Raw genomic sequence first — 27,272 nt, 5'->3', positions numbered from 1 at the left:
CCGGGTCTGCCTCCACAGTATTTAAAGCCAATATCCTCGCCGTCGAGCGCCCGTAAGCGAGAAACCGAACCACGATATTTAAGTCCTTCTCCACACACACATTCTCTTCCCTCCTGACTATTCCTAAGGATGTTTCCTATCAATCAGTTCCTTCTTTCGGTCAGACTGTACCACAAATTTGTTTTGCTCCCAATCCTTTCATCAGTTATTGAGTCTACACATTTAATTCTCAACGTTCTTCCTCGGTAGCCCATTTTAAAGCTAATACAAACTGTTTATACTCAACATTTCACTTCCGGCAAAAGCTATACTATTCACCAATTCCCACCAGGAAACATTCCTTACACTTGAGTTACATTCAAGTTAGCAAATTTCCCCTTTTCAGCAATGCTTTTCTCACTATTTCAACCAGTATTTCATATCCTCTCTACTACAGCTGTCATCAGTTACTTTGCTCCTCGAATAGTGAAAGTGGTCTACTACTTTTAGCATTTCATTTCCTAATCTAATTCCCTCAGCACTGCTCGAATTAAACGGCTACACTGTGTTACCGTCATTTACCATTTGTCGATGTTCAGCTTACAATCTTTTTTTGAGATACTACTGATTCCGTGCAACTAATCTTTTGAGTCCTCTGCCATCTCTGCCAGAATTAGAAGGTCATTGGCAAACCCAAAGGGGTGTCCCCCCCCCCCCCCCCTGAACTTTACTGCACCTGCACACCTCATTCAGTGTACAGATAGAATAACACGGAGCATACAATACGCACCCGTCTCCCTCCCAACCTTGGCAGCTGCTGTCTCCCCTACAAGGTCTTTGGTTGTAACTTTTAAATACTGGCCACTTCACTCACATGCCAAGAAAAGAGCAAAAACAGATGGCACTGTATGCCAGACAAGTAATTTTCAGGCAACCACACAGAGGTCGCTAGAAATTGTTTTCACTCTCAACCCCTTTGCACCCCTACCCCGCCCCTAGCAGTGCCGAGACCACCTTACACTAACAAGTGGGAAGCCACACACGTACCGAGCAGGTCGGGATTCGCAGTGGGCACACTGGGAGCCTCCTCACCTGTAGCAGCAGTGGCCTGCGCGGCTGGACGACGGCTGCACCTTGCGGCTGAGGTTGGGGCGCCGGCGTCTGCGCCCTCGGAGGCATCAGGTTGCGCAGGCTCACCTGCACCTGCGGGCGAGCGCGGCGGTCACCTCCGGTGGGAGAACGCGGCGCACGTGCGGACTGCGGTTCACGGCGTTCACTCACCTGCTGACCCGGGTACGGGGGCGGCGGCCCTGGGTAGGGCGGAGGTGGCGGGGCGAGGCCCAGGCGCTGGCCGGTCGCCGGAGCCACCGACACGACGCGCTGCGGGCCGGCGGGCCGCAGCTGCAGGCGCTGCTGCTGTTGCTGGTGGTGGATCACAGCTGCGGGGAGAGCAGAGTGTAAAGGGGCGGGAGATCGCAGCAATGGGGAAAGTGCCGCATACGGGTGTGGGGGTCGAGTAGCGGTGCCGGAACGTACAGACTATTACGGAGGTGAGTGCACGTTTCTCTACATTAACTGCCCAAAAATACTTTCTCGCAACCGACACGACTAGACGTTCCCATCTTTCGATCGGAAAACTCTACACACTACCGATCTCAGGAAATTCCGACCTGTGAATGCTGTGCAATGACGGTGAATGTAGATCTGCATTCTCGGTGCAGTTCGGCAGTGCGAGTTGTCTCCGATTTTGAACGGGAAGGTGCAGCTCGTGTACACCTTTTGGGCCGTTAAGTGTACCTCACACTGTCATTTAGAGCTCAGAATACGACTCCGTTGTAACTTTACGGTCAGAAAGGTTGCCGGCACGGGAAGTCATGTGCCGAATCGACGTCATCTGTACGTCGGACCGCTACCGTGACACGTGGTTCCTACCGGTCACTCGCAGTCTGTCGTCGACTGCCACCTAGAATGACAACTCGTGGGTACCCTCGGTAGAATGCGACAGGATTGTGCACTGTCTTTTTGGGGCAACTGGGAAGGCCGTCAGAACTCGGCTAGGACTCGATCGTATCCACACGGTCAGTTCGGCCTCTAACTGTCTGCTACAAACACGAGTAAAAACTCCTAGTACTGTGGTGCACAAAGAAACTAGGCAAAGAAACACCGAGTGCAGAATGCGAATCACCAGCACCGCATTCTCTCCTCCGCCGAATGCGAGATTTGTCTGAAGCCCGCCAAATGTCGTCAGGAGAGTGTGCGGGCAGACGGGTACCGACGCACGTCTCGGGAGTGCAGTCACGAGAGATTGACGAGGTCGGCCACATTTTCGGCTGTAACTGCGTACAGATGTCTGACACCTCTTGTGACTACAGTATAATTCAGGAGCCCTGTAGTATCACCCTACAGTCTTCCCTTCCACTCAAATTTCAGCTACAGGTTCGTCTTTCGAGATAATTGCAGACAATCGAACAGTATCGACTTCACGAACACCTTCCTCCGGCACGCGAGAATCACTCAAACGCAGATCGGCAGACAAGGAGCTCTCCGAGTACACTCTACAGCGTGACATCACCGGAACCCTGCCCACTCTCCGGACTATTTCGGCAGGTCTGTCGTCAGAGATCGGGACAGGCTCGAGCGATGTATCGAGTATTTGCGGATACCTCGCCGAGGAGGACCCCGACGAGTTAAAAACGCAGGGAGGGGAGCGACGAGGCACAGAATATTACTCGACAGCATACATCGATTTAACAAATGTGCTTTTCCAGACAGACAGACTTTATTTGTGTTACCCATCCCTTTTTTTAAAAATATTTCACAGTAAAGTCTGTAGTTTGAATTTTGTCAACTGACTGCATACAGCAACAGCTTAGTGTGTGTGAACAATGCAAGAGACGTGACAGCATTACCAGCCACCTGTAGATAGCTAGTTAGTTAATTACATGTTCCATAGATCATTTAAATGATTATTTTATTAGAACGGTATGGACTGAGTCCACTTACAGGATATATATGCACATTAATGACATTAATGAACACTTTATCACTATTCCTATTTACGCAACTACACTTTACATTTTTTTGTAACTGGCAACCAGTTTTTAAGTAGAAATTAGTTAAGGGAATAAAAGGAGTTTTCCAGGAGAAATGATTTTAAATTAGATTTGAATCTCGTTTCGCAACCTGTCGGACATTTTATGTTATTGGGCAAATGATCAAATTTTATTGCTGCATACTGCACACCTCTCTGAGCGATTTACAGCTTTAACAAGTGGCAATAAATGTCACTTTGCATCACTGTTCTTCTCAAATGTGACGGATTATTTATGACGAATTTAATTAGTGAGAATACGTACAGCAGAGTCCCGGTAATCCGAACGTTCAGTTAATCTGAACATGAAGTATGGAAAACTGTGCTGTTAACTGCTGTACACACACACTATTTTAATATACACAGTACAGTAAACACATATTAGAAAAATTGGCAAGGAAACATTAGGTTCAAACAATGCGCAACAATGAAATAAAAGCTGTCAAACTTACTAAAATACGACGGACATTTTATCTCTACTTTTTAGATGACAAAAACTCATTGTTTTTTGGCGTAATGAAGACAGTCTGTTATATGACGCACAGTTGCGCCATCATCTCACAAACATCAAATCGGCAGGTGTACCAGTGGGCTGCTGCTCCGAAGAACGTAGCGCGAGGTCGAGGGCTCCTGCTGCGTCCCTGTGTGGCACCCGCTCTCCTCCGTCGCTTTCCAGCTCACTGTCACTTCCGTCACAGCAGCCCACTTCTTCCTGGTCTCGATCACAGCAGCGACTCAATCAGCATCAGTAAGGTTCTCCACACGTGCCCCATTTGCTGCTATCCACTCATCTATGTCCCCCTAGCTTCTTTACATCCAGGTATTGTCTGTATCATTTTTAGTAGATTTTCCTCTTTGTTTTCAACTAGGTTGTCCTGAAATTCGAGAGATGTCCACAGTTTTCTCCACGATTTTCTCAGAGTATTTTGTGAAATATTCAGCCATATCTCAGTGACACAATAAACAACATCCTTCACATTGGTCTTTTTTATTTTGTTCACTAAAAGAATGCTGTCATTTTGCATCAGCTTTCTTAAAAACGGTTTTCTGTAAATCAGTTTTAATGTTTGCAGTACGCCCCGGTCCATCGGCTGTAGAAGTGGTGTAACATTCGGCAGCAAAAACTTCGCCACAATTTCTCCGTCACGTAATTCCTCGGCACTGGGGTGGGATGGCACGTTATCGATCACAAGGATTCCGCGGGGAGACAAATGATTTACCTTAGAAAACTGTCGAACAGAGGAGACAAACTGGCCGTGAAACCGTTCTTTTAACAGCTTACCGTCCATCCGTGCTTTTTTCTGGTTGCGATAATATACGGGCAGAGACTTGTGTTGCGGTTTTTAAAAGCTCTGGGTCTAGCAGATTTTCTGATCGACATTAAAGGCAGCTCGTGATTACTGGCAGTGTTGCTGCACGCTAATAAAGTCACACAATCTTTACACATTTTAAAACCAGAAGCACGGTCATCTACTTTTGATGCCAGGCTTTTTGTGGCAATGCCCTAAAATTAAGGCCAGTCCCGTCAGCATTATAAATTTGTTGGGGAGAATATTTTCACACTCTTATCATTTTTCTGAACTCACAGTCAGAAGAAAGCTTCTCTCCAGTAACTGCTAGCTGATGAATTCCGTGACTTTTTTGAATCTGTCCAACTGACCCGTACTCACACTAAAAGACTCGTCACCATTCATTAACTTGTTCACGTAAACAGCCTTCTCCTGAACCAGTGCTCCACTCAAAAATATTTCCCCTTTCTCTTCCCTGCGTAAACAAAAGGAAAAGAGCTTCATCCACTTTATTGTACTGGAACTGCTTCAAAGTCTGCCAAAATTCGAGTGTTTCTCCCGAAGACGTCTCACAGGACTGTTCGAGCTTCACTCGGTTCTTATTCCGATCACAAATGGTTGCTTTACCGACACCCAGTTTAGATAAATTCTGACCATTGTCTATCGCTTCAAGTATTCAGTTTTTCTTTGAGAGTTAACGTTGTACGTTTCCATTTACTCGTGACGAAAATACGTACACCACTACATCTGAACGAAAACAATACAACTGTTACACATGCCAGCGATCGATAACTAATGTAACCGAGCGCTTTGCGAGCCAACTGGCAGTGCACTGACCGCAGACACTACAAAGGTCTCAACAACGCACAACAACAAGGGCAGGGAGTGAGAGTGAGCCATTGTTCCCACACTTGTTCCCATTTGTTACCATGGAGTATGCACTTACCTGCTCAGTATACTTCACATTCTAGAAACTCGTCACCGTAATTCTGGCTAATCTGAACAAATCAGTAATCCGAACAATGTCCGGTCCCAATTAGTTCCGATTAACGGGACTCTACTGTAATGCGCATTTAAAATGCCTAGCTCCTTGAAGCGGTAACTACATGGCATCTGCGGGTGAACATCATATATCATTTTTACTGTTCACTTTTGTGCAATCAGTACGTTCTTTCTATGTACTGAGTTGCCCCAGAAAATTATTCCGTACGACATTACCGAGTGGAAATATATAAAAATGTCTGGAGGTCAATACATTTGTTTCCAAGATTAGCAATTACACAAAGAGCAAAAATAGCTGAACTTAACTTTTTGAGAAACTCAGTATTATGATTCTTCCAGTTCAAGTTTTAATCAACAAGTACACCCAATAATTTGGAGCATTCTATCCTATTTATTTTTCATCAACAAGTACACCCAATAATTTGGAGCATTCTATCCTATTTACTCATTCCCCCTCACAAGCTACATCAATTGTTGGTGTGAAACCTTTCCACTCACATATAAAAGAAATAGAAGTACATAACCAATGGCCTACGGACAGCACAAACATACTCGGTCTTGGGTTTGAACCCTGCCACTGCTTAAATTTTGGATAAAAATCATTAATAATGTATGCCAAAGATTTCAGTGTAATAAGTCATTCTAGTTCTGCCAACACCCTTATTAAAGAGAGCGGACAGAGGTTCAGGGCACTCTCTTGCCCTTGGGGTAGGAAACTGCCACTAAACGTGGAAGAATCACCAATGATCAATGGCACATGACGGTGCAGAAGGCAAAGAAAACAAAGGTACAGGCATATGGAATAAGTCCAAAGATATGTTAGTGGCTCGAAGACTTCATAAGTAATGGGATCAAGTATATTGTCCTCAATTGTTTTTGTTTTGTTTTGCTTTAGGGCGCAAAAAACAGCTGGGTCATACAGACCCAAGTCAAAATCAGAGAACATGAACACAGAGTGGAGTTAAACGACTATGCATCAGTCCCAATGTACAGAATAGAAGACAACTAAAAACAGGCACGCGAAAAAAAAAACCATACAGTAATGGAGGTCCAAAACTAAAAATTAAATGGCCTTCAGCATATTGCTGTCGTGGATAAAAAGTAAAACGCACGAGGGCCGAGAGAGATTGTCCGAGCTTAATAAGCCAAAGCTTATTCCCACGAAGGGAGGGGCATTGGCAATGCCAAAGGAACACCACCACCTGACTGACAGCAATGCAGAGACCATTGGAGGGAATATAGGTACTCGAGGGCTGCGGTATCAGGACTGCAGCCTCGTTTCCTGGCAGACCGACATGACGAGGGACCCACAGAAACGTGACACTGACTCCACCAAGAGTGAGTAAGTGACAGGTTTCCTGGACCCGCTGCACTAAGGGATGGCCGGTGTACAGTGGACATAGACTTTGAAGGGCACCGAGTGAGTCTGAGCAGAGGACACAATTGGAAAGGTTGTGTCGCCAGATGTACTCCGTGGCCTGATACGAGTAGAAGAGCTCAATGTTGAGTGTTCATCAGAAACAAGGGTATCATCAGGAGCCCACCACGGACATGTGATAGGACCGTTGTTGTTTTCTATATACATAAATGATTTCGCAGAAGGGGGTAGGCGCCAATCTGCAGTTTCCATTTGTTTCCGGGTGATGCTGTGGTGTTCAGGAAGATATCACAATTGACTGACTGTAGGAAAATACAAGACAACTTAGACAAAATTCCTAGTTGGTGTGATGAATGGTGGCTAACTCTAAATGTGAGAAAATTTAAGTTATTGTGGATGAGTAGGAAAAAAAAACCTATGATGTTCAGATACAGCATTTGTAGTGTGCTCTTGACAAAGTCACATCAATTAAATATCTGGGCTTAATGCTGCAAAGCAATAAGAAATAGAACGAGTATATGAGGACCGTGGTAGAGAAGGCAAATGGTTCACTTCGGTTTATTGCAAGAATTTTAGAAAGTGTTGTTCATCTGTACAGGCCAGATATAGGATGTTGTTGCAACCTATTCTTGAATACTGCTCGAGTGTTTGGTATCCGTATCAGGTCAGATTGAAGGAGGACATCGAAGCAATTCAGAGGCGGGCTGCTAGATTTGTTGCCGGCAGGTTCAAACAACACGGATGTGTTATGGAGATGGTTGGGGAACTCAAATGGGAATCCCTGGAGGGAAGGCAAAGTTCTTTTTGAGGAACACTACTGACGCCTTAATGATTCTACTGCTGCTTAACATACACTGCATATAAGGACCACAATGATGAGATATGAGAAATTAGGGTTCATACAGAGGCATGTAGACAGCCATTTCTGCATGTAGACAGCCATTTCTCCCTTGCTCTATCTGCGAGTGGAACAGGAAGGAAATGACTAGTAGTGGCACAGGGTACCCCCACCACACACTGTACAGAGGCTTGCAAAGCATCTATGTAGATATAGATGAACCACTGTATGAAAGACACACAACGTGTATCCACAGGACATGTGGCCTATAACTGAAAAATGTCACGATGATATCTCCACTGACAAAAGATCCCAGAATAGTCCCTCATACTGATCTCCGAGAGGGGACTGCCGAGGGGGAGGTGACCATGGGAAGAAGATTGAAACACAGACGAAAGGATGATATTCTGTGGGTCGGGACGTGGAATGTCAGAAATTCGAACGTGATATGGAAGCTAAAAAATCTGTAAACGAATATGTAGAGGTTTAATCTAGATATAGTGGGGGTGAGTGAAGTGAAAGGGAAGGAAGACAAGGATTTCTGGTCAGATGAATATAGGGTAATATAGACACCAAGAGAAAATGCTGTAACAAGAGTAGGATTCGTTATGAATAGGAAGGTAGGGCAGTTGGTGAGTTACTGTGAACAGATCAGTGGTAGGGTTGTTCTCATCAGAATTGACAGCAGACCAACACCAACAATGATAGTTCACATATGCATGCTGACAATGCAAGTGGAAGATGAAGAGATAGAGAAAGTATACGAGGTCATCGAGTGGGTACTTTAATTCTCTTTTAGAATACTGCTGTGCAGTGTGGGATCCCTACCAGATAGGACTGACAGAGTATATCGAAAAAGTTCAAAGAAAGGCAGCAAGTTTTGTATTATCGCCAAATATGGGAGAGAGTGTCACAGAAATGATACAGGGTTTGGCTAAAGAAAAATGGAGGCACATTCATAGAATTTATCAATACGAAAAAAGCGTTTGATATGTCAAATGGTGCAAGAGTTTCAAAAATCTGAGAAAAATAGTAGAAAAATAGTGCTAAGCTTTGTGAAGCATGGGACATATACAATAATTACAATAGCCAAAAGTGAAGAATACAAGTGGAAGATGAAGAACAAAGTTCTCAGATTAAAAAGGATGTAATAAAGGGATTTAGCCTTTCGCCACTTCTGCTCAATCTACACTTCTATGATGCAGTGACAGAAATAAAAGGAAGATTCAACAGTGGGATTAAAATTCGAGGTGAAAAGATATCAACGATAAGATTTGCCGACATTGCTATCCTCAGCAAGAGTGAAGAAGAATTACAGGATCTGTTGAATGGAATGAACAGTCTAATCAGGATAGAATATGAAGGATTGAGAGTAAATCGAATGGGGGGAGATTGAGAACAGCGAGAAACTTAACATCAGGATTGGTGATCGTGAAGTAAATAAAGTTAAGGAATTCTGTTACCTAGGCAGCAAAATAACCTATGACGGACAGAGAAAGGAGGACATCAAAAGCAGACTAGCACTGGCAAAAAAGGCATTCCTGGTCAAGAGAATTCTAATAGTATCACATATAAGCCTTAATTAAAGGAAGAAATTTCTGAGAAGGTTGTTTGGAACACAGCATTGTCTGGCAGTGCAACACGGACTGTGGGAAAACCAGAACAAAAGACAATCGAAGCGTTTGAGATGTCACACTACAGAAGAACACTGAAAATTAGGTGGACCGATAAGATAAGGAACGAGAAAGTTCTACGCACAATTGGCGAGGAAAGGAATACACGGAAAATGTCGACGAGCAGTAGGGACGGGACGGTAGGACATCTGTTACGATGTCAGGGAATAACTTCCATGGTATCAGAGGGAACTGTAGAGGAATACAGAGACTGGAATACATCCGGCAAATAACTCAGGACGTAGTTTGCAAGAACTACTCTGAGATGAAGAGGTCGGCACAGCAGAAGTTCGTGGTGTGCAGCATCAAATCAGTCAGCAGACTGACGACTGGAGAAAACAAAATTAAGGAGTGAATCCAAAATTGAAACCTGAGGGACTACTTTTCTGATTTTACCCCAGTCACTAACATTTTCTACCTTTCCGACATTATCTGAATTATTCAGCACAACTAGTATGCTCAAACACATACGAAGAGACACTACTGACGAGGTTCGAGATTTGGATATTCTGTTTGTAATGTAATTTGAAAGTAGTAACAACAATTTGTACAGTTCGACTGCCGGTCAGTCCTAGAATTTAACCTGCCACTGAGCATTCATCTCACCTAAGGTAACGATTTGTGTACGTTACAAATTGATCCGCACTGTGTTTTGGACCTCACAATAAACTCCGGTCCCTCTGCAACTGGCTGGTATTTCAGTTCAGAGGTCAGAGGAAGGTAAGGGCATATCACCTCCAGTAGGACCACACCTAGTAAAGTACAAATCTAATCGATAAGGACAGCTCTATCTTTCGCTGACAATTCCACGACAAATATACTTCTGTCATTAAGGAGTCTCTCAGAATCCAGAGTGAGTGACAACGGAGGCCAAACCTCGTCAGGAAGTTACCCCCAGGTCCCAGATAAACCGCTGCAGTGGAGCAGTTGTGAAGTAGGTGGGTCGACAGACTGTACCCGAACTGCAGAATCGTCACTTCTGTAAAAACTGCCTCAGATAGACCGACTGTGACAACAGCTGTGGCCTATTTCAAAAGCAGCACGTGTACAAGTTTAAGACTAGTTAAGACTGAGAAAGACGTGATCTCCGAATGAACTTTTTCGCTACCGAAGTTCAATATTTTGCAGTAGCCTCTGTTCCAGCTTTTACTGAATTAACCCCTCAAAAATACTGCAAAATTAGTGAGAGTTTCTGTCAAGTTCTAAGTCTGACACAAATGTAAAGCCGTTGAGTTTTCGCAAAACGAAATTCGCACCGTACACTTACCTTGCACATGTATAGGGAGTCGCTGCAGGTGCAGTCCCGTCGCCGCTGCCGACGGAGACGTCCCGCCGGGTGCACCGCCGGCGTAGTGGGTGGGGCTGGTGCCCGGGAAGGCCTGCCTCGCCAATACCTGCACAGACGCGTCTCGACTCGTACCGACAACAGTGTAGAATTTTTCTTTTAGTTATGTATTTTGAAATGGAACGTTTTGTGATACCAAGGAAATTGTAAATCAGTAAACTCATCATCATCATCAGTTATCTGCTATGTTAGCAGGTCCTTTGCCTCTCCATTTTCTGCGATCCATTGCTTCCTTCTTAAGGCTGCTGTATGTTGTACCGTCCATCATGTCATCCAGTATCTGGAATCTCTTCCTTCCTCGCTTCTTTTCCCTTCTACATAACCTTCTAAAACTGTTTTTATCAGTCCGTCATTCTTTCTTAATATATGCCCAATCCAATTTCTTTTTCTTCTCTTTATTACATCTAGTAACTGTCTTTTCTCTCCCACTCTTCTCAGTACCTCTTCATTTTTTACTCTGTCCATCCAACTTACTCTTTCCATCTTCCGCCATGTCCAGATCTCAAAAGCCTCCAGCCTTTCTCTGTCTTTTTTCCTCATAGTCCATGTTTCAGTGCCATACAGAAGAACACTCCATACAAGACATTTTATGAGTCTCTTTCTGAGTTCTCTGTCCAGACCGCTGCAGAAGATTCTCCTTTTCTTATAAAACCCCTCTTTTGCCATTGCTATCCTTGTTTTAATTTCTGTGGTGCACTTCCAGTCGGTGTCTATCCAGCTTCCAAGATACTTAAAATTTTGCACCTGTTCTAGTGTTTCTCCATTCAGCACAATTTTTATTTCCTTATTTCCTCCTATTGCCAATACTTTTGTTTTATCTGTGTTAATTTTCATTCCATATTTTTTTCCGTTAGTTGCAATGGCGTCCACCAAATCCTGTAATTCTTTTTCCCGTGTGGCTAGCAGGACCATGTCATCAGCAAATCTCAAGCACCCTACTCTTCTTCCTCTAATTTCTACTCCTTTGTCATCTAATGAGCATTGGTCAATCATATTTTCCAAGTACAGGTTGAAAAAGAGTAGGTGATAAACAGCATCCTTGTCTTACTCCTTTCCCTAGTCTGATCCAGTTTGTACTTTCTCCTCTCACTTTAACTGAAACTTTTTGATTAAGGTACAGTGAGTTTATAAGTCTTCTGGTTTTCCAGTCCACTCTCTTTTCCCTCATAATAGTCGCCAGCTTGTCAAAATCAGTAAACTAGCTGTCAGAAAATACGATGAGCTGAATTGCTACACTGTTTGCCAAACAAATTTTTCTTGTTGTAACTGTTGTGTTGGAGCACTGGTACTGTATAAATTTTTTCATCATTTTTCTGTCGCATAAGCTTGTGCTAAAAACATTTGGTGTCCTAATAATCACATGTCATCTCATTATAGAAATTGAAATTAGGTGGACAAGCAATTACTTCTCGAGGAACTGCAACAAATTCCCTAGCCTCTGTGACGTGCGTTGTTGAAAGTACTGGCTTCCATAACTGTGATAGTTAAGTGCAAAGGATATTTGTTGTCTTTGAACACAGATATTTTCATAGCCATATACGACATTCTGGGTTTTCCTGTTTTTAACAATATAATATGTGTCGCTGTGACAGTGTATTAAAATCTTACTTGAATGCAAAATAAACACTGCAGCACATGTTGAGGAAGTAGATATTTAGGAAATTCTTTTGAAATTTGTTGTAGTTGTTCTTAATGAATTTTTTTTATTATTATTATTATTAATTGGTGAAAGCTTACAAGCAAATTTTTCTTAACTGGTTTGACTGATCCTTTAAGCAACAAGTGTTAAATATTTTGATCACAAATAATGTTCAACCCTTACTTGGGTCTAGCCCTCCCCCTCCTAGACAATCTCATGCAGTAGCTGTGTAGCAAACACGTTAACATACTACTACTACTACTACTAATAATAATAATAATAATTATCATAATTATTATTATTATTGTCATATTTTGAGATAGCCACAGCCTGGGAGGAACTCAAAGATGAGGTCATCTGTAAAGTGAAAGAAAATTCCTCTAATCAAAAAGGAGAAACATCCATGACAGAATGACACATTCAATAAAGTAGTTAAGAACAGGAAAATGGTGCACAACAATTTCAACTGTGACAGAACTCAAGTTAATCTGGTACCATATTGGAGGTGAGGAAGCAAACAACAAGAACCATCAGGAGAGTCAAAAGTGAATATGAAAAGGATCGATTGCAATGAAGAGTAGATATTTCCGAAGCTACAACATGAGAGACCTCAAGAAGACATTTAAAACCAGAATCATAGCATAGCAACCACAAAATCTGTGTTTCAGAAAAACGGATGGAGTACTGGCACTGAACAGAAAAGATAACAGAAAGACAATGGCAAGGTACCAACTACAGAAAACCAGCAGAGAGATTCCCAAAGTCAAAATCACCAGATAAATTGGAATCACGAGACAAATAATGAAACAAACACAGCAGAGCACCAGGAGAAGATAGCATCATAGCTGAACTGCTAAAGGAAGAAATAATAGACTGATATCTTTATTGGTCATCACATATGAAATTATATCGCAGTGCCCGCTAGATTGCACACAGTCTCTACTGGAAAACTAGATAGGAGAATACCAAGCATGCTTCGGACTGGGAAAAATTGACCTGTTAAAAGCAATGCCGGTATTTAGATCTGAACAACCAGAATTTTTCAGTATTTGTTTGGTCTTGGTTACAACATTCTTAAATAATTTTTGTTTAAAAAAAAATGTTTATTTGTAAGGCATTGTTGGCCGGGAGGCCCCATGCGGGGGGAGTTTATTTGTAAAATTTCCATTGCTCTGAAATGTCAGACTATTATAAGAAATGGCAAAAGCAGTCAGAGCTATTTTAATATCAATGCCCACAGAACAACGAACAAATACATGACATAAGAATTGGTACAGCATTGCTGACACAGTGATGTACCTGTTGTCTTTTACTATCCAGAAGCAATGTATCCTTGAAGATGGATACCAGGCTTGTCATATGTAGCCCAAAAATAATTATCCTTTATGAAGTTCTGTGGCTTCTGAAGGATTGGTGCTTTCTTTGAATGATACTTTTTGTGACGAAAGGAGTTCACTTACAGATTAGCACGTTATATAATAAGTTTTATGAACATAATCAACAGTAACTAATGGCCAATGGATTAATTCATTATCGAAATTTTAACTGTTGCCAGGTAATTGTTAATGATAAACGTTCTATTTTGCCCGCTATCTAAACTGTTCATTTGAATGAGCATTGTAGCTCAATTGTATTCATATTCTTGTTAAAAAGTAAGTAAATAAATTTGAGTACAACGCCCCCCCCCCCCCCCCACACACACACACACACACGCACACACACACACACACACACACACACACACACACACAAAACCCTACAACTTTTGTTCAAAAACTTCTGATTTATCTATCATCTGTAATGAATAACAAACGAAAAAGTAACTTATGGCAACAGTAACAAATAAAAAGAAGAATAATTCATTCATTGTTTTCACAAACAGGAAATAGCTGATCTACTGCCTGCGTTTACATAGCATGCCGTTATCTGGTTGTAGTCCATTGGAACAGGCAACTCAACACGAAAAATAGCAATCTCCAATCGATTTTCATCCTTTAACACCAAGTATTCATAATGCCTTGAAAGTAGTAAGTTCCCTAATCATACTATAATCATTGGTGGAGACTTTAATCATCCAACAATTAATTGTGTAAATTACAGTTTTGTTGGTTGTGGGCACGATTAAGACATCCTGTGAAACTTTACTAAATGTCTTCTCTGAAAACTATTAAGGACAGATAGTTACGAACCCCACTCGTTATGGAAATATATCGGATCTAATGGCAACAAATAGACCTGACCTCTTTGAGAATGTAGACATCAAAACCGGTATCAGTTATCAAGACGTGGCTGAGGCAACAATGATTACTAAAGTACAAACATGCAGAAACATGTATATTTTCAGTAAACTAGATAAAAAAAATCTGTCATATCTCAGCGAGGAACTTTTAAATTTTCAGCAAAGGGCAGGAGCATGTACACGGACTCTGGCTCAAGTTTAAAAGAATACAATCACTGAAAAGAGACTTCTAAAGAAACAGACATTACTGCATAATAGGTGTAAAACAAAGCGCAGGGCTGTGGATGGAGAGATGCTGAACGAAAAGCATTTGGCTGTCGAGAGAGCAATGCGTGATGTCTTCAGTGGCTACCATAGCAGAATATTGTCAAATGACATTTCACAAAATCCTAAGAAATTCTGTCCATATGTAATGGCTGGTAGTGTCCAGGCCCTAGTAAATGAGACAGGAACTGAAATTAAGAGTGGCAAAGCAAAAGCTGGAATGCTTAACTTCATTTTCAAATGTTCCTTTACAAAGGAAATCCGATTAGAACTGGTCCATTTAATCCTCGTATCACTGGAAAGATGGCTGAAACAGGTATCACTATCAGTGTCAGTGGTGTCGAGCAACAGCTGAAACCGTTAAAATCGAACAAAGCTCCAGGTCCCCAAGAAATACATGTCAGATTTTATACTGAATTTGTGTCGGAGTTAGCCCCTCTTCTCACTATAATCTACCACAGATCCCATAAACAAAAAACTGTGCCCAGTTCTTGGAAAACGGCACAGGTCACACCTTTCAAGTTGCAGACAATATTAATATTAAAAACAGGCTCTTTGCAGATGATGGATTTATCTATAATTAAGTATTATCTGAAAGAAGCTGCATAAATATTCAGTCACATCTTGATAAGATTTCAACTTGGCGCACAGATTGGCAACTTGCTCAAAATGTTCAGAAATGTTAGATTTTGCACATGAAAAAACAAAAAACTGTAGTTTTGACTGTAATATCAATCAATTGCTGTTGGAAACAGCCAAACCATACAAATACCTGGGTGTAACACTTTGTAGAGATACGAAATGGAATGACCACATAGATTCAGCCGTAGCTAAAGCAGGTTGTAGACTTTGGTTTATTGGTAGAATACTGGAAAAGTGCAATCAGTCAACTAAACAGATTGCTTACAAATCGCTCTTACGACCCAGCCTAGAATATTGCTCAACTGTATGTGACCCGTACCAGATACGATTAACAGGGGCTATTGAATGTATACAGAGAAGAGCAGCACGAATGGTAACAGGTTTGTTTAATCTGTGGAAGAGTGTCACGTCGATACTGAAGGAACTGAACTGGCAAACTCTCGAAAATTGATGTAAACTATTCCGAGAAAGTCTATAATGAAGTTTCAAGAACTGACTTCAAATGATTACTCTACGGATATACTACAAGCCCCTACCTATCGCTCACATAGGGGTCGTGAGGAATAATCACTGCACGTACAGAGACATTCAAACTGTCATTCTTCCTGCACTCCATACTCGAGTAGAACAGGAAGAAGCCCTAATATCTGGTACAAAGCGACTTACCCTCTACCGTGCACCTCATGGTGGTTTACAGAGTATAGATGTAGATGTACAACATGATTTTTGTGCAGTTTCAAAAAAGCTGAAATCAACAGGAAAATACTGCTGATTTTTTACAGTATTCAACCCTTAGTTAATTTTTGAGAAAAGTAACAAACAGTATATGGACTAAAGTTTCTTTTATTTGCCTTTTTTAATTCAAGATATCTGGAAACTTATAATGCAAAAGTCTGAGGGGAACTAAAATTTTTCAGTCGTTCTTTAATGTCTACATCTACAACTGGAAACAACGGCAATAAAAGGCCAAAAATTGATTATTTCAGAAACTGTAATACGCATCAAAATATTCATCGGAGCCTTACGTATTACCTGTTTTCGAAATTACCAGGAAGTTTTAGGAGCAGTTCAAGCAGTGAGGTTAAACTGGAAATAAAAAAACGGGTATATCAGAAAACTGGCTGTTTTACTGATAACTGCCATCCCTACTACAGCATTTTGGAAGACTGGAGGCACGTACAATACATAATACCTATCATGTAAACAAAAAGTGAGGTATTAAAACACTGCCATCAAGCCAGAAACCTGATACAAGTCAGAAACTTCAGTTGCAGACCAGAAATGTGCACTAGAAAACATCAAGAAACTAGAGAAGAATCGTCAGAAAAATCCTGGGGCCTAATGACACAGAAGAAGACTACAGTCTGCAGAGTAGACAAGAGCCCCAATGGGCATCTAATGTGGGTATCTTTAACACTTCACAACGAAACGTCAACTGAAATTTTACGGGCATACCAAAAATGCCGGACACCCGAAAAAGTGGAAAGATCTCGGAATTCACAAAAATCACTGAAAATGTGAAGTGAATCGCCCAACTCGAAAAGACCTGGAGGATGTTGCCGTCACAGACTCAGATACACGAGACAGACAAACGTCCGACTACATGTCAAAGTGGAATGTGAGCTGGGCGGCCACAATATTCGAGGCAGGAAGAACTTAATCAGAAGAAAATACACACCAAAAAGAACGAAGTGTGGCCCTGAGAAAATCTCACATCAAGCAGATGCTTGGCATGATCCTCTGGCAACCTATACATGTATAATAATAATACCACCACAGGAAAATCCAGGCTGCAATGTAATATTGTTATGAAAAGGATAGTTGCTACTCTCCATACAGAGGAGATGCTGAATTGCAGATAGAAACAACAAAAAGATTGTCACAAAATAAGCTTTTGGCCAACAAGACCTTTGTCAAAAATCCCCCCCCCCCCCCCCTCCCCACACACACACACACACACAAATGCAACTCACAAACACATGACCGCAGCCTCTGGCAGCTGAAACCACACTACAAGCAGCAGCAGCTGCAAAGCACGATGGGAGAGGCAACTGGGTGGGGGTAAAGACGAGGGGACGGTGGAGTGCTGCCGGGGAGCACGCAGGAATGAGGTGGCGAGAGCACAGAGCAGGTAGGTGCAGTCGGGAGGTTAGACGGATGGTGGGAGGCTAGTCAAAAGGGAGAGAAGTAAAAAGACAAGCTGTGCTGGTGGGGCAGAGGGCTCTGTAGTGCCGGAATGGGGACAGGGAAGGGGCAGACGGGTGAGGTAAGTGACTAAGGAAGGAAGAAGCCAGGAGGGTTACGGGGACGTAGGATATATTGGAAACGAAGTTCCCACCTGTGCGATTCAGAAAAGCTGGTGTCGGTAGGAAGGACGGCACGAGCTGTGAACCGGTCACTGAAATGAAGAATGTCTCGTTTGGAGCCACATTTGGCAACGAGCAGGACAGTCGTTTCTCTGCCACAGTTTGTCGGTAGCCGTTCGTACGGACAGACAGCTCGTCGGTTGTCGTGCCCACGTAGAATGCGGCACACTGGTTGCAGTTTAACTCGTAGATCACGCGGCTGGTTTCACAGATGGCCCTGCCTCTGATGGGGTAGGTGTTGTTTGTGATTGGACTGGAATAGGAGATGGTGGTGGGCGGATGTACGGGACAGGTCTCGCATCTAAGTTTATTACAGGAGTACGAGTCACGAGGAAAGGGGTTGGGAGCAGGGGTCTTGTAGGGACGGACGTGTACATTGTACAGGTTCGGTGGATGACGGAAAACCACTGTGGGAGGGGTGAGAAGGGTAGTGGGCAGAACATTTCCTATCTCAGGGCACGACAAGATGTAGACAAAGAAGCAGGACGTGAGCAGAGGGGACAGTTTTTTGAGGTGGTGACTGCTGCCATCTATTCCATAATAAGAAGTCCCTTCCGTACAGCCCAACCACAGGTGGTCATCACATCACATAGTGTGGCTTCAGCCCCCAGAGGGTGCGCGGGCGCGTGCGTGCGTGTGTGTGTGTGTGTGTGTGTGTGTGTGTGTGTGTGTGTGTGTGTCAGTATCTCCGCTAAATGGTAAGTAGCAACTATCCTTTTCATAGTATTGTTAATAATAATACCAGTGATATCATTGGCCAACTACAAACTTTCCTTGTTAATTTTCAGTGTCCACTGCTCTCTTTGTCAGTTGACATTTGGTTATGGAAGCTGGTGATTTTGTGACCAATGCACTTCTCTGCTGCTAGCAGGTAGGAACCTACATCCAAGTGCAGCTCTACTTTGGTGGCTATTTTACTTAAAACATAAACTGTCAGTTTTTCTTCTCTTAAAAACCTGCCAGGTTAAACAGCGCAGCACGTTTTCTTCTTACCCTCTAAACAAAACGTGACATTTCAAATGAGAAGAGTTCTGTAAATGAGTACCTGTTGTTCCGGAGTAGAGGAACTTGTGCTTGGAGCCACCGGTTGATCAGAGCTCTCTTCTTTTACCTGCTGTCTCGGGGATGGAGTCTCGGCTAACTTTGGCGTTGACGAGTGACTGAAAATACAAAAGCAGCTTTCACTTTTGGTCTATGTAAACAACAACAAAGATCTAAGTCTGCAGGCTTGCATTGCCATCGGTTGTTAGACTGTGTCATATTTCCTCTGTCCAATCTACATTTTGACATCTCTGCTGGTATCTTCTTCGGGATCTAGTAGTGTCCACAGTTGAATGAACACTTTACTGTAGAAAAAATATTATGTGGCCTGACAACCCAGAAGATTTTACCTTCAACAACAATGTTGTAAGACTAAATGGCATACAACCCAATGAAATTCTCTGCATATTGCATAACTAAGTGAGTGTGTGTGTGTGTGTGTGTGTGTGTGTGTGTGTGTGTGTAAACAGAAGAAATTGTAAATATATTAACTAGTTTCTAGGCGCATACCTCACATCCTTTCCTCTGCGAACACAATATTTACAGTACCATGTTATATCCTGCTCCAAGAAACTGGCCTTTTTACTTTTTGTGGGAAATTATCTACTCATGTAGGCTACACAATTCCTCTTTCCTAGTTCACTTTTACATCTTTATTTACACCTTCTCTTCTAGTTCCTTAATGCCCTTCTGCAGAACAACATTTGATTTCCATTGTCTGCAACACTCTTCCATCTATTTTTTTCCTTTATAACAGTTTGAAGGGCAGTGCCAGTATTAAAAATTCATGGAACTATCCACAGTCCCAACCACCACATAACATATTTCTTTTATCAGTGGATGCTGTACCTCCTTGTTTTTGTTCACTAATAATATTTTCTCCAGATTATTTACCTTTCTTGTTTCATTAACCTAAAGGGCAAACCCATTGGTGTACAGACTTATAACTCTCTTCTCCCACAAATTTTTGGTCGTTTACAATAAGTGTATGAGGAAAACAGAGGTGGCCTAAGGAGAGAACAGACTTGTGGAAATTTCTGCTCTGCAGCGGAGTGTTTGTCGATACGAAACTTCCTGGCAGATGAAAATTGTGTGCTGGAACTAGATTCGAACTCGGGGCCTTTGCCTTTCGTGGGCAAGTGCTCTACCGGCTGAGCTACCCGAGCACAACTGACGACTTGCATCCTCTTGAACAGGGTGTATACATGGACAAGGAAAAAAAATTCCCGGATTTTTCCCGTATTTTCCAGTTGAAAATACACTTTCTCCCGGGTGAAAATACACTTTTTCCGTGTTAAGTGACAGTATACTTTTCCTCGGCAATGTAAAATTTATCAATCCTTAGAATGTTTATGGTTTTCTACACAGACCTAGAATTTGCCGGCACTTTAGAAAACGAAACCCAGGGGGGAAAAAACACGTTTTGGAAAGATCTTTTATGTGCAGCAACATGTACGCTGCATTTTTTCGTGTTACGGAGGTATAAATTCAAATTGCACTAAACACAGCATGTTACTTTCAGAAGCAATGAAATTGAGATTACGACGCGCTTTTGTAAGCCAGTCATAGCCCATGTCACGTGATCCCGCCAGCTGATGACAGCATAGGACATGTGACGTAGTCAACCTATAGCAAAGATCAATCTTCAGTAGCGCGAACACACAAAAAAGAAAAGTTAATGGTTTAAATTAATATACATAGTGTTGCTATAAGAAAAACAAAGTTTTTACAAATAATATTGGTCTCGCAGATTAATAAGCTGCAAGAGAAGCTAAGCTTCCACATATAATGCTGATCTTTTTGCGCGTGTTACACTTTACGATACATCACACAAATGTGCCAGTAAAATTTTTAATAAAGCCGTAAATGTCTGATCTTCTGGGCTCGAAATTCTTCTAGATGGTCATCCTCAAAGAGTTGATTTTTAATTGAAAGTCAAACGCTCTGTCACTTAAGAAATTCATTGCACATTCTCTCACATAGTTCATCTTGCATAAAGGGAAATTTACTTTGAAAGTAACACTTTACGAACCACCATTTGCAATATTTTCCCGTGGCCTGTTAGAAATTGGTTCGTTTCAGCAGTTGCGAGAGAGCGCCAGGTAGCAGGCGTCACTGCGCCTGCGCAGATACGATGACGCAGGAAGCCCGTGTGTTCGTACGTGTAAAACATTAAAAGATATTGCATTATGTCATAAAAGAAAAGAGACATCAAAGGATACTTAAAGAGCATCTCAATTTCGTGAACCATACTAAAATGCATAATTCAGCTTAAAGTGCACAATCATATGTCCAGATTTGGATGTAAATTTTCTGGAGTACCAGTACTGTATTATCTCATGTTTGGTTCTTTATTATGGCATAATGCCATACGAGCTAGAGGATGGAAAACGTGCACGTGAAATGCAGCGAACAGTTGAAACTAGCCAACAGTGTGAAATTAAACACTTCGTGTCAAATAAACTGACTGCCTCAGCGCAAAAGATTAACAAAAGCTAAATCTATTTAGCAAACTGACAAAAATAAAATTGTTCTGCAAGGCGATTGATGCTTGATTGTCAGAAAGGTGGAAATAAAACGTGAAATTAACATCATATTTTAGCCTTCTGTAATTATGCGAACGTATTTTAATTCATTTGGTAGCTCTCGGCCACAGAAATTGGTTTTGTTTTCATTTAATGTGAGTGCAATAAACGAAGGGGAAATAGCAAAATCACTAAACGTAAACACAGGTCACATGGAAATTACCCCCCCCCCCCCCCCCACCCCACTACAAATCAGACTGCACTGTGCATCAGGCCCGTATCTACGATATTTCCGAACCGGAGCAATTTAGATAGTGGCGCCCAGCCACATATCTGTAGCCAGAAGCGGGAGAAGGTACTGCTCATACGCGACTCAACTGCGCATGCACAAGAGCCCGCCCGCAACTGCTCAAATCAATCTAATGTAAACAACTATCACGTCCCGCTCATCGGAGGCAATTTGTCGTTAGGAAGCACTGCATCTTCTTCCTAACGCCTTTGACACACTTTGGTTCGCAGACGGTTGTATGAGAACTGTGTTTTGTTGTTGTATATGGCGCATTTCCTTTGCGACTTAAGTTTTATTTTCGTTCCCCCCCCCCCCCCCCCCCCCCCCTCTCTTTCATGTTTTGTTGCTGCAGTATTATTCTGCAGTAGCGGGATACAGTAATATCTTTTGTTAGAATATTGGTTCTTAACAGTCAAAATCACAAAAATTTAACTGGTAACTAAAACAATGAAAAATTCCCGGAATTCTAAAAAATTCCCGGATTTTTCCCGGTTTTCTCCCGTACGAAAAAGTTCCCGGGTTTTTCCCGGATCTCCCGGGTCTTATACACCCTGTTGAAGGTTCTGCCTCCAACCAGATGTAGAAAATGATGCTTCTTCCCCCATCCCCCCTTTTTTTCTCCTCCTGATCATGGATCATGGTGCACAGATTGTTTAAACATACATGTCAAGCATAGGAAACTCACTGGGTGATAGTTTTGAAATCGGGTGCATGTCAAAGTAAATCTTAGTGACAGTTGGATAATCTTCCTTCATTATATCATAAAACCATTTTGCACATATTTTACGTGATCTGCCCCTAGTTCGTAGTTCATTCTTCTCCTGCAGAAATGTGTCTGCTTTTATTTCCATTAAACCAACCTTACAACGGAGCAAGTCTAGGTGTGATGAGTCCTGAACTATACATTGAAATATTTGTAACATATATGCTTGTATTCTGATAAGGAGTGTTATTTCAGCCCTAAACGTTTTTCTTTCTTCACGAGAATCTTTAACATTTTACTAACTGTGAGATGTAACGGCAAATAACCTGACGTAGACTTCCTCCTGCCATGGTGGCTCTCTCTGTATCCTTATGCTAATGATATACTTCAATTCTGGGTATTTACTACTCTCTGTTGAGGAGAAGGAATATTTAGAAATTTTAACAGAAACTTATATCGTGAAACTGGGTAATATCCTCATGGTAAAGTTCAGCAGCCTTACATTCTTTCATTCCTTTAGCTTTGAAGGCAAAACCTCAGATCCCTGAGTGCATTTAATAATAGGTTCCTTTTTACACTGTGCACTTTGCATTTCAAATCAATGTAAGGTCTTCTCAAATTGATATTTTTCACCCACCACAACATTCTTTGAGCTGTATGCCATTTTCATAATCACAAGAATCACCATATATTCTGATTCAGCTTTCAGTACCTCTTTGTGGACTAACACAAGAGCATCAAGTGAATTCTTGTCTGAAAGTAAGCTCGACTGTTTGGACGACAACGAAGTGTGGTTGCAGCACAATTCCTGCCAGTAAATACTGTTACAATAATGAGTAACATGGCATCCAGCAACCTGGCATGCCACTCTACTCTACTATCACCACCTGCTTGCTATGAAAGATGGACAAGATAATTGAGAATGATTTTGTTTCATTTGTCAACATTTGCATTAACTCTAAGAATGCATGTATCATGTTTTGCTAGAAACCTTGGGATTTTAAATGCTTATAAATGTGACAATATTCTGCTTTTGTTAAAACTCAGGTGAGAGGTTGGCGTAAAGGGTCAATGCAATTACTACACCTAATTTAACTTTGAATTTTTTTTTGCATTTATCAAGTTTTGAGAAAATGCTCTTCATATGGGAAGCTAGTGGCACAAGAACAAAATTAATAAAACTGCTTGTGGAAGATACAGATCGGAACATAATACGGCAATGGCAACATACAGAACTGAAGTATATCATTAGCAAAAGGATGCAGAGAGAGCCACTGTGGTGTGAGAAAGTCTACATCAGGTTATTTGCCATTAGATCTCACAGTCAATAAAATATTCAAGATATTCTGTAAAGAAAGAGTTTAGCACTGAACTAATGCTCAGAATACAAAAATATATTTTAATCTATCATTCAGGACTGCTTGTACCTGAATCTGCTCCATTGTAGGACTCCTTGTACCTGAACCTGCTTCACTGTTAAGTTGGTTTAATGGAAATAAAAGCAGACACATGTCTGCAGAAGAAGAATGAATTATGAACTAGAGACATATCACATAAAATACACGCAAAGTGGTTTTACAGTATAATGAAGGAAGATAATCCAACCATCATGTAAGATTTACTTTGACATGCAGCCTATTTCAAAACTATCGATCAGTGAGATTTCCTATGCTAGACAAGTATGGTTAAACAATCTGTACATCACGATCCACACACACTCGGGAGAGGGAGAGAGGGGGGGAGGGGGGGGGGGGGGGGGAGAGAACCTTCAAGAGGATACAACTGAGTTGCTTCAACTTTGCTGGAATTTCTTTCTGACTTGGACAAGGAAGAACCAAATGATGGCAACAATCCTATACATCTGCTCTCAGAATCTTGCGGCAGCCAAAATAAAAACAGTTGTATGATGTCAATGCTTACAGCTTTCCTGTAAAAACACAAAATTTAATAATATTCATCACTTATTTCCTGTTCGTAGCCATAGCTACATGTCTCCAGACTGAGTGTTTGATAGAATTGAGAAGTCTTTCAGAAAAAAACCAAACATCTGGTCTTTTCTAGAATAATATGTTCTTTCAGAAGAGCACAATACTCTCAAAGTTCTAAAAATAGACTGGATCATTAAAAATCTAAAAGACAGTGCACAGAAAGTACTAAAATCCAAGCTACCATTCAGAAAACTTTACAATAACAATGTAATTACAATATGCAATTCTCCTTTTAGCACAGTTATTCATTTATTACATTGTATAGTATTGATGATGATGATGATGATGATCATGATGATCATATAAGCTAAATAATTGTGTTAGAACAGTCATAATCGTTATTACTGTGTTATGACACTGTTTTTCTATTATTATTGTTTGCATTCCCAATGGAGTTAAAATCTAAATTTTAAAAAATGCAATATCTAATAATGGAACCACCACAAATATGCACTGTAAAACAATGCAGGCATGTTCCAGAAAAAATTCCTAGTCTCAAGTGTGTTTTATTATGTTTTAACACCTTTGACAATGTGGAAAGCTATATCTTTCTGACATCTTCATTCCAAAGCAAACACACGAAAGTTTGTCAGTGATGTTTCTTGTGCAACGGATACTGGGAAATGCAACAGCGTATTGCACCTGCGCAATTTTTAGTACCCAGTGATACACAAACTGAAACCTGCTAATTGTCATAGACAGTTTTCTTCCTGTTCACTGGTAGAGGACAAAACAAATAATAAGCAACATATCAGCCACAGATGTACAATGTAACAATGGGGCTTATGACATTAAACTTTGCAGAAACAGGAAATTTTCATTAAATACGAAGAAGAATTAAAATTATAAGTGTTCAGTAGTGTTCCGGTGTAACGACAAGCGCCGGCACGACGATGACGAGTGCTACAGCAGATACGACTGTGAGATGACGTCAGCCGAGAGTGACACCACGACTGGAACAGCAACTACACAAAGAGATAAGCACCACACAGCCTAGCCGCGCCCACGAGCCTTCATAAAAACGCTATAGCACTGACTTACGAACTGAATTGTTTCGCTTGCACGGAAATTGTACATACTGAAGGACATCGATTGTTTGCACATCGCCTTTGTCAATGTGCAAAGTTAAGTATTGTCAATTTAACTTACTGTAATAAACTCCATTATTAATATTTGCTAGAGTCGCTGTCTAGCGATCCGAGACAACAGCTTCCTAGGCCCCCTACATTAGACGAGTGGGCAAGATACTACAAGTAGTTACGACTGACTACTTACTTCTACACAGTTTTTTTAATTTTCCATTTTACAATACTATCTAAACATTTAAACAAATAATGGAAAATCCAGGAAGGAATGTAACAATACCAGAGAAGGAAAGTTGCTACTCACCATATAGCGGAGATACTGAATCGCGATAGACACAACAAAAAGATTCACACAATTAAAGCTTTCGGCCATTAAGGCCTTTGTCAGCAGTAGACACACATACACACATGCACACACACACACACACACACACACACAGGTAAATGCAACCTGCACACACGTCTGCAGTCTCAGAGAGCTGAAACCACACTGCGAGCAGCAGCACCAGTGCACGAGGGGAGTGGCGACTGGGTGGGGGTAAGGAGGAGGCTGGGGCGGGGAGGGGGAGGGATAGTACGGGGGGAGTGGCGGACAGTGAAGTGTTGCAATTTAGACAGAGGGCAGGAGAGAAAGTGTGCAGGCAGGAGGGGGTAAGTAGCGGAAAGGAGAGAAATAAAAAGAAATTAAAAGACTGGGTGTGGCAGTGAAATGACGGCTATGTAGTGCTGGAATGGGAACAGGGAGAGAGCCGGACCGGTGAGGACAGTGACTGACGAAGGTCGAGGCCAGGAGGGTTATGGGAACGTAGGAAGTATTGCAGGGAAAGTTCCCACCTGCGTAATTCAGAAAAGCTGGTGTCGGTGGGAAGGATCCGTACGGAACAGGTTGTGAAGCAGTCATCGAGACGAGGGATATCACGTTTGGCAGAGTGTTCAACAACAGGGTGGTCCGCTCGTTTTTCGGCCACAGTTTTTCGGTGGCCGTTCGTGCGCACAGACAGCTCGTCGGTTATCGTGCCCGCGTAGAATGCGGCACAGAGGTTGCAGCTTAGCTTGCAAATCACGTGACCGGTTTTACAAGTAGCCCTGCCTTTGATGGGATAGGTGATGTTAGTGACCGGACTGGAGTAGTTGGTGGTAGGAGGATGTACGGGACAGGTCTCGCATCTAGGTCTATTACAGGGGTACGAGCCACGAGGTAAGGGACCGGTAGCAGGGGTCGTGTAAGGACGGACGAGTACATTGTGTAGGTTCGGTGAACGGCAGAATACCACGGTAGGAGGGGTGGGAAGAACAGTGGGCAGGACATTTCTCATTTCGGGGCACGACGAGAGGTAATCGAAACCAATTATACAAACTCGACAATAACTAAGTGCATTTTAACAACCGCACAAAAATCACTGACGTGACTGTCGACCGATCCGGGAAACTCTGTCAGAAAGTTGCGGTACGGCAGAGAAGTGCGCCAGCGGTACCTCGTCGGGGTGGACGGTGTCGGGGCAGGTGGCCGGACGGCGGGTGTCGCGCTCACGGCAGTCGCCGGCGGCTCCTTCTTGACCCCTTTGTGATCGTCGTTTGTCCTTCCTGCCGCTACTTCCTCCAGGTCCAGGTTGTCGTCCAGTATGTTCGTCTTTTCTCCTCCCACTACACTGCTCAGTTCCGGATCCGCATACTCCAAGATGTTGAAATCGTTGCCCATCTCTGCCAGGTAATAATACAGAGACGGTTACAAATGTTTTTACACATTCGTAGCTAAGTGTGAACACATTACGTATACAGTGTACGAAATATCGTATATTAAATTTCAGGCACGCAGTCGCGCAAATAAAATTTCTTCCACAGATATTCCGCTCACGTCTCCTCCGGCCGTCCTCAGAGTGAGTCACGAGACTGACG

The 27,272-nt window shown here is 42.2% G+C and overlaps 1 protein-coding gene across 1 annotated transcript in view; it reads right to left on the bottom strand.

Annotated features, from left to right (window-relative positions):
* The window catches only part of LOC124552384 (histone-lysine N-methyltransferase 2C-like), a 434,288-nt gene that overhangs the window by 238,087 nt on the left and 168,929 nt on the right, over positions 1-27,272 (bottom strand). Inside the window, exons 35-39 of the mRNA XM_047126647.1 lie at positions 26,852-27,077; positions 18,791-18,905; positions 10,518-10,644; positions 1,261-1,418; positions 1,072-1,182 (exon numbers count right to left, since the gene is read on the bottom strand). Of these exons, the coding sequence (XP_046982603.1) occupies positions 1,072-1,182; positions 1,261-1,418; positions 10,518-10,644; positions 18,791-18,905; positions 26,852-27,077 (737 nt within the window). The remainder of the gene's footprint in view (positions 1-1,071; positions 1,183-1,260; positions 1,419-10,517; positions 10,645-18,790; positions 18,906-26,851; positions 27,078-27,272) is intronic.

Source organism: Schistocerca americana, chromosome 10, assembly GCF_021461395.2.
Source record: "Schistocerca americana isolate TAMUIC-IGC-003095 chromosome 10, iqSchAmer2.1, whole genome shotgun sequence".
NCBI classification, from domain to species: Eukaryota; Metazoa; Arthropoda; class Insecta; order Orthoptera; family Acrididae; genus Schistocerca; species Schistocerca americana.
This window is presented reverse-complemented; position numbering and strand designations above follow the sequence as displayed.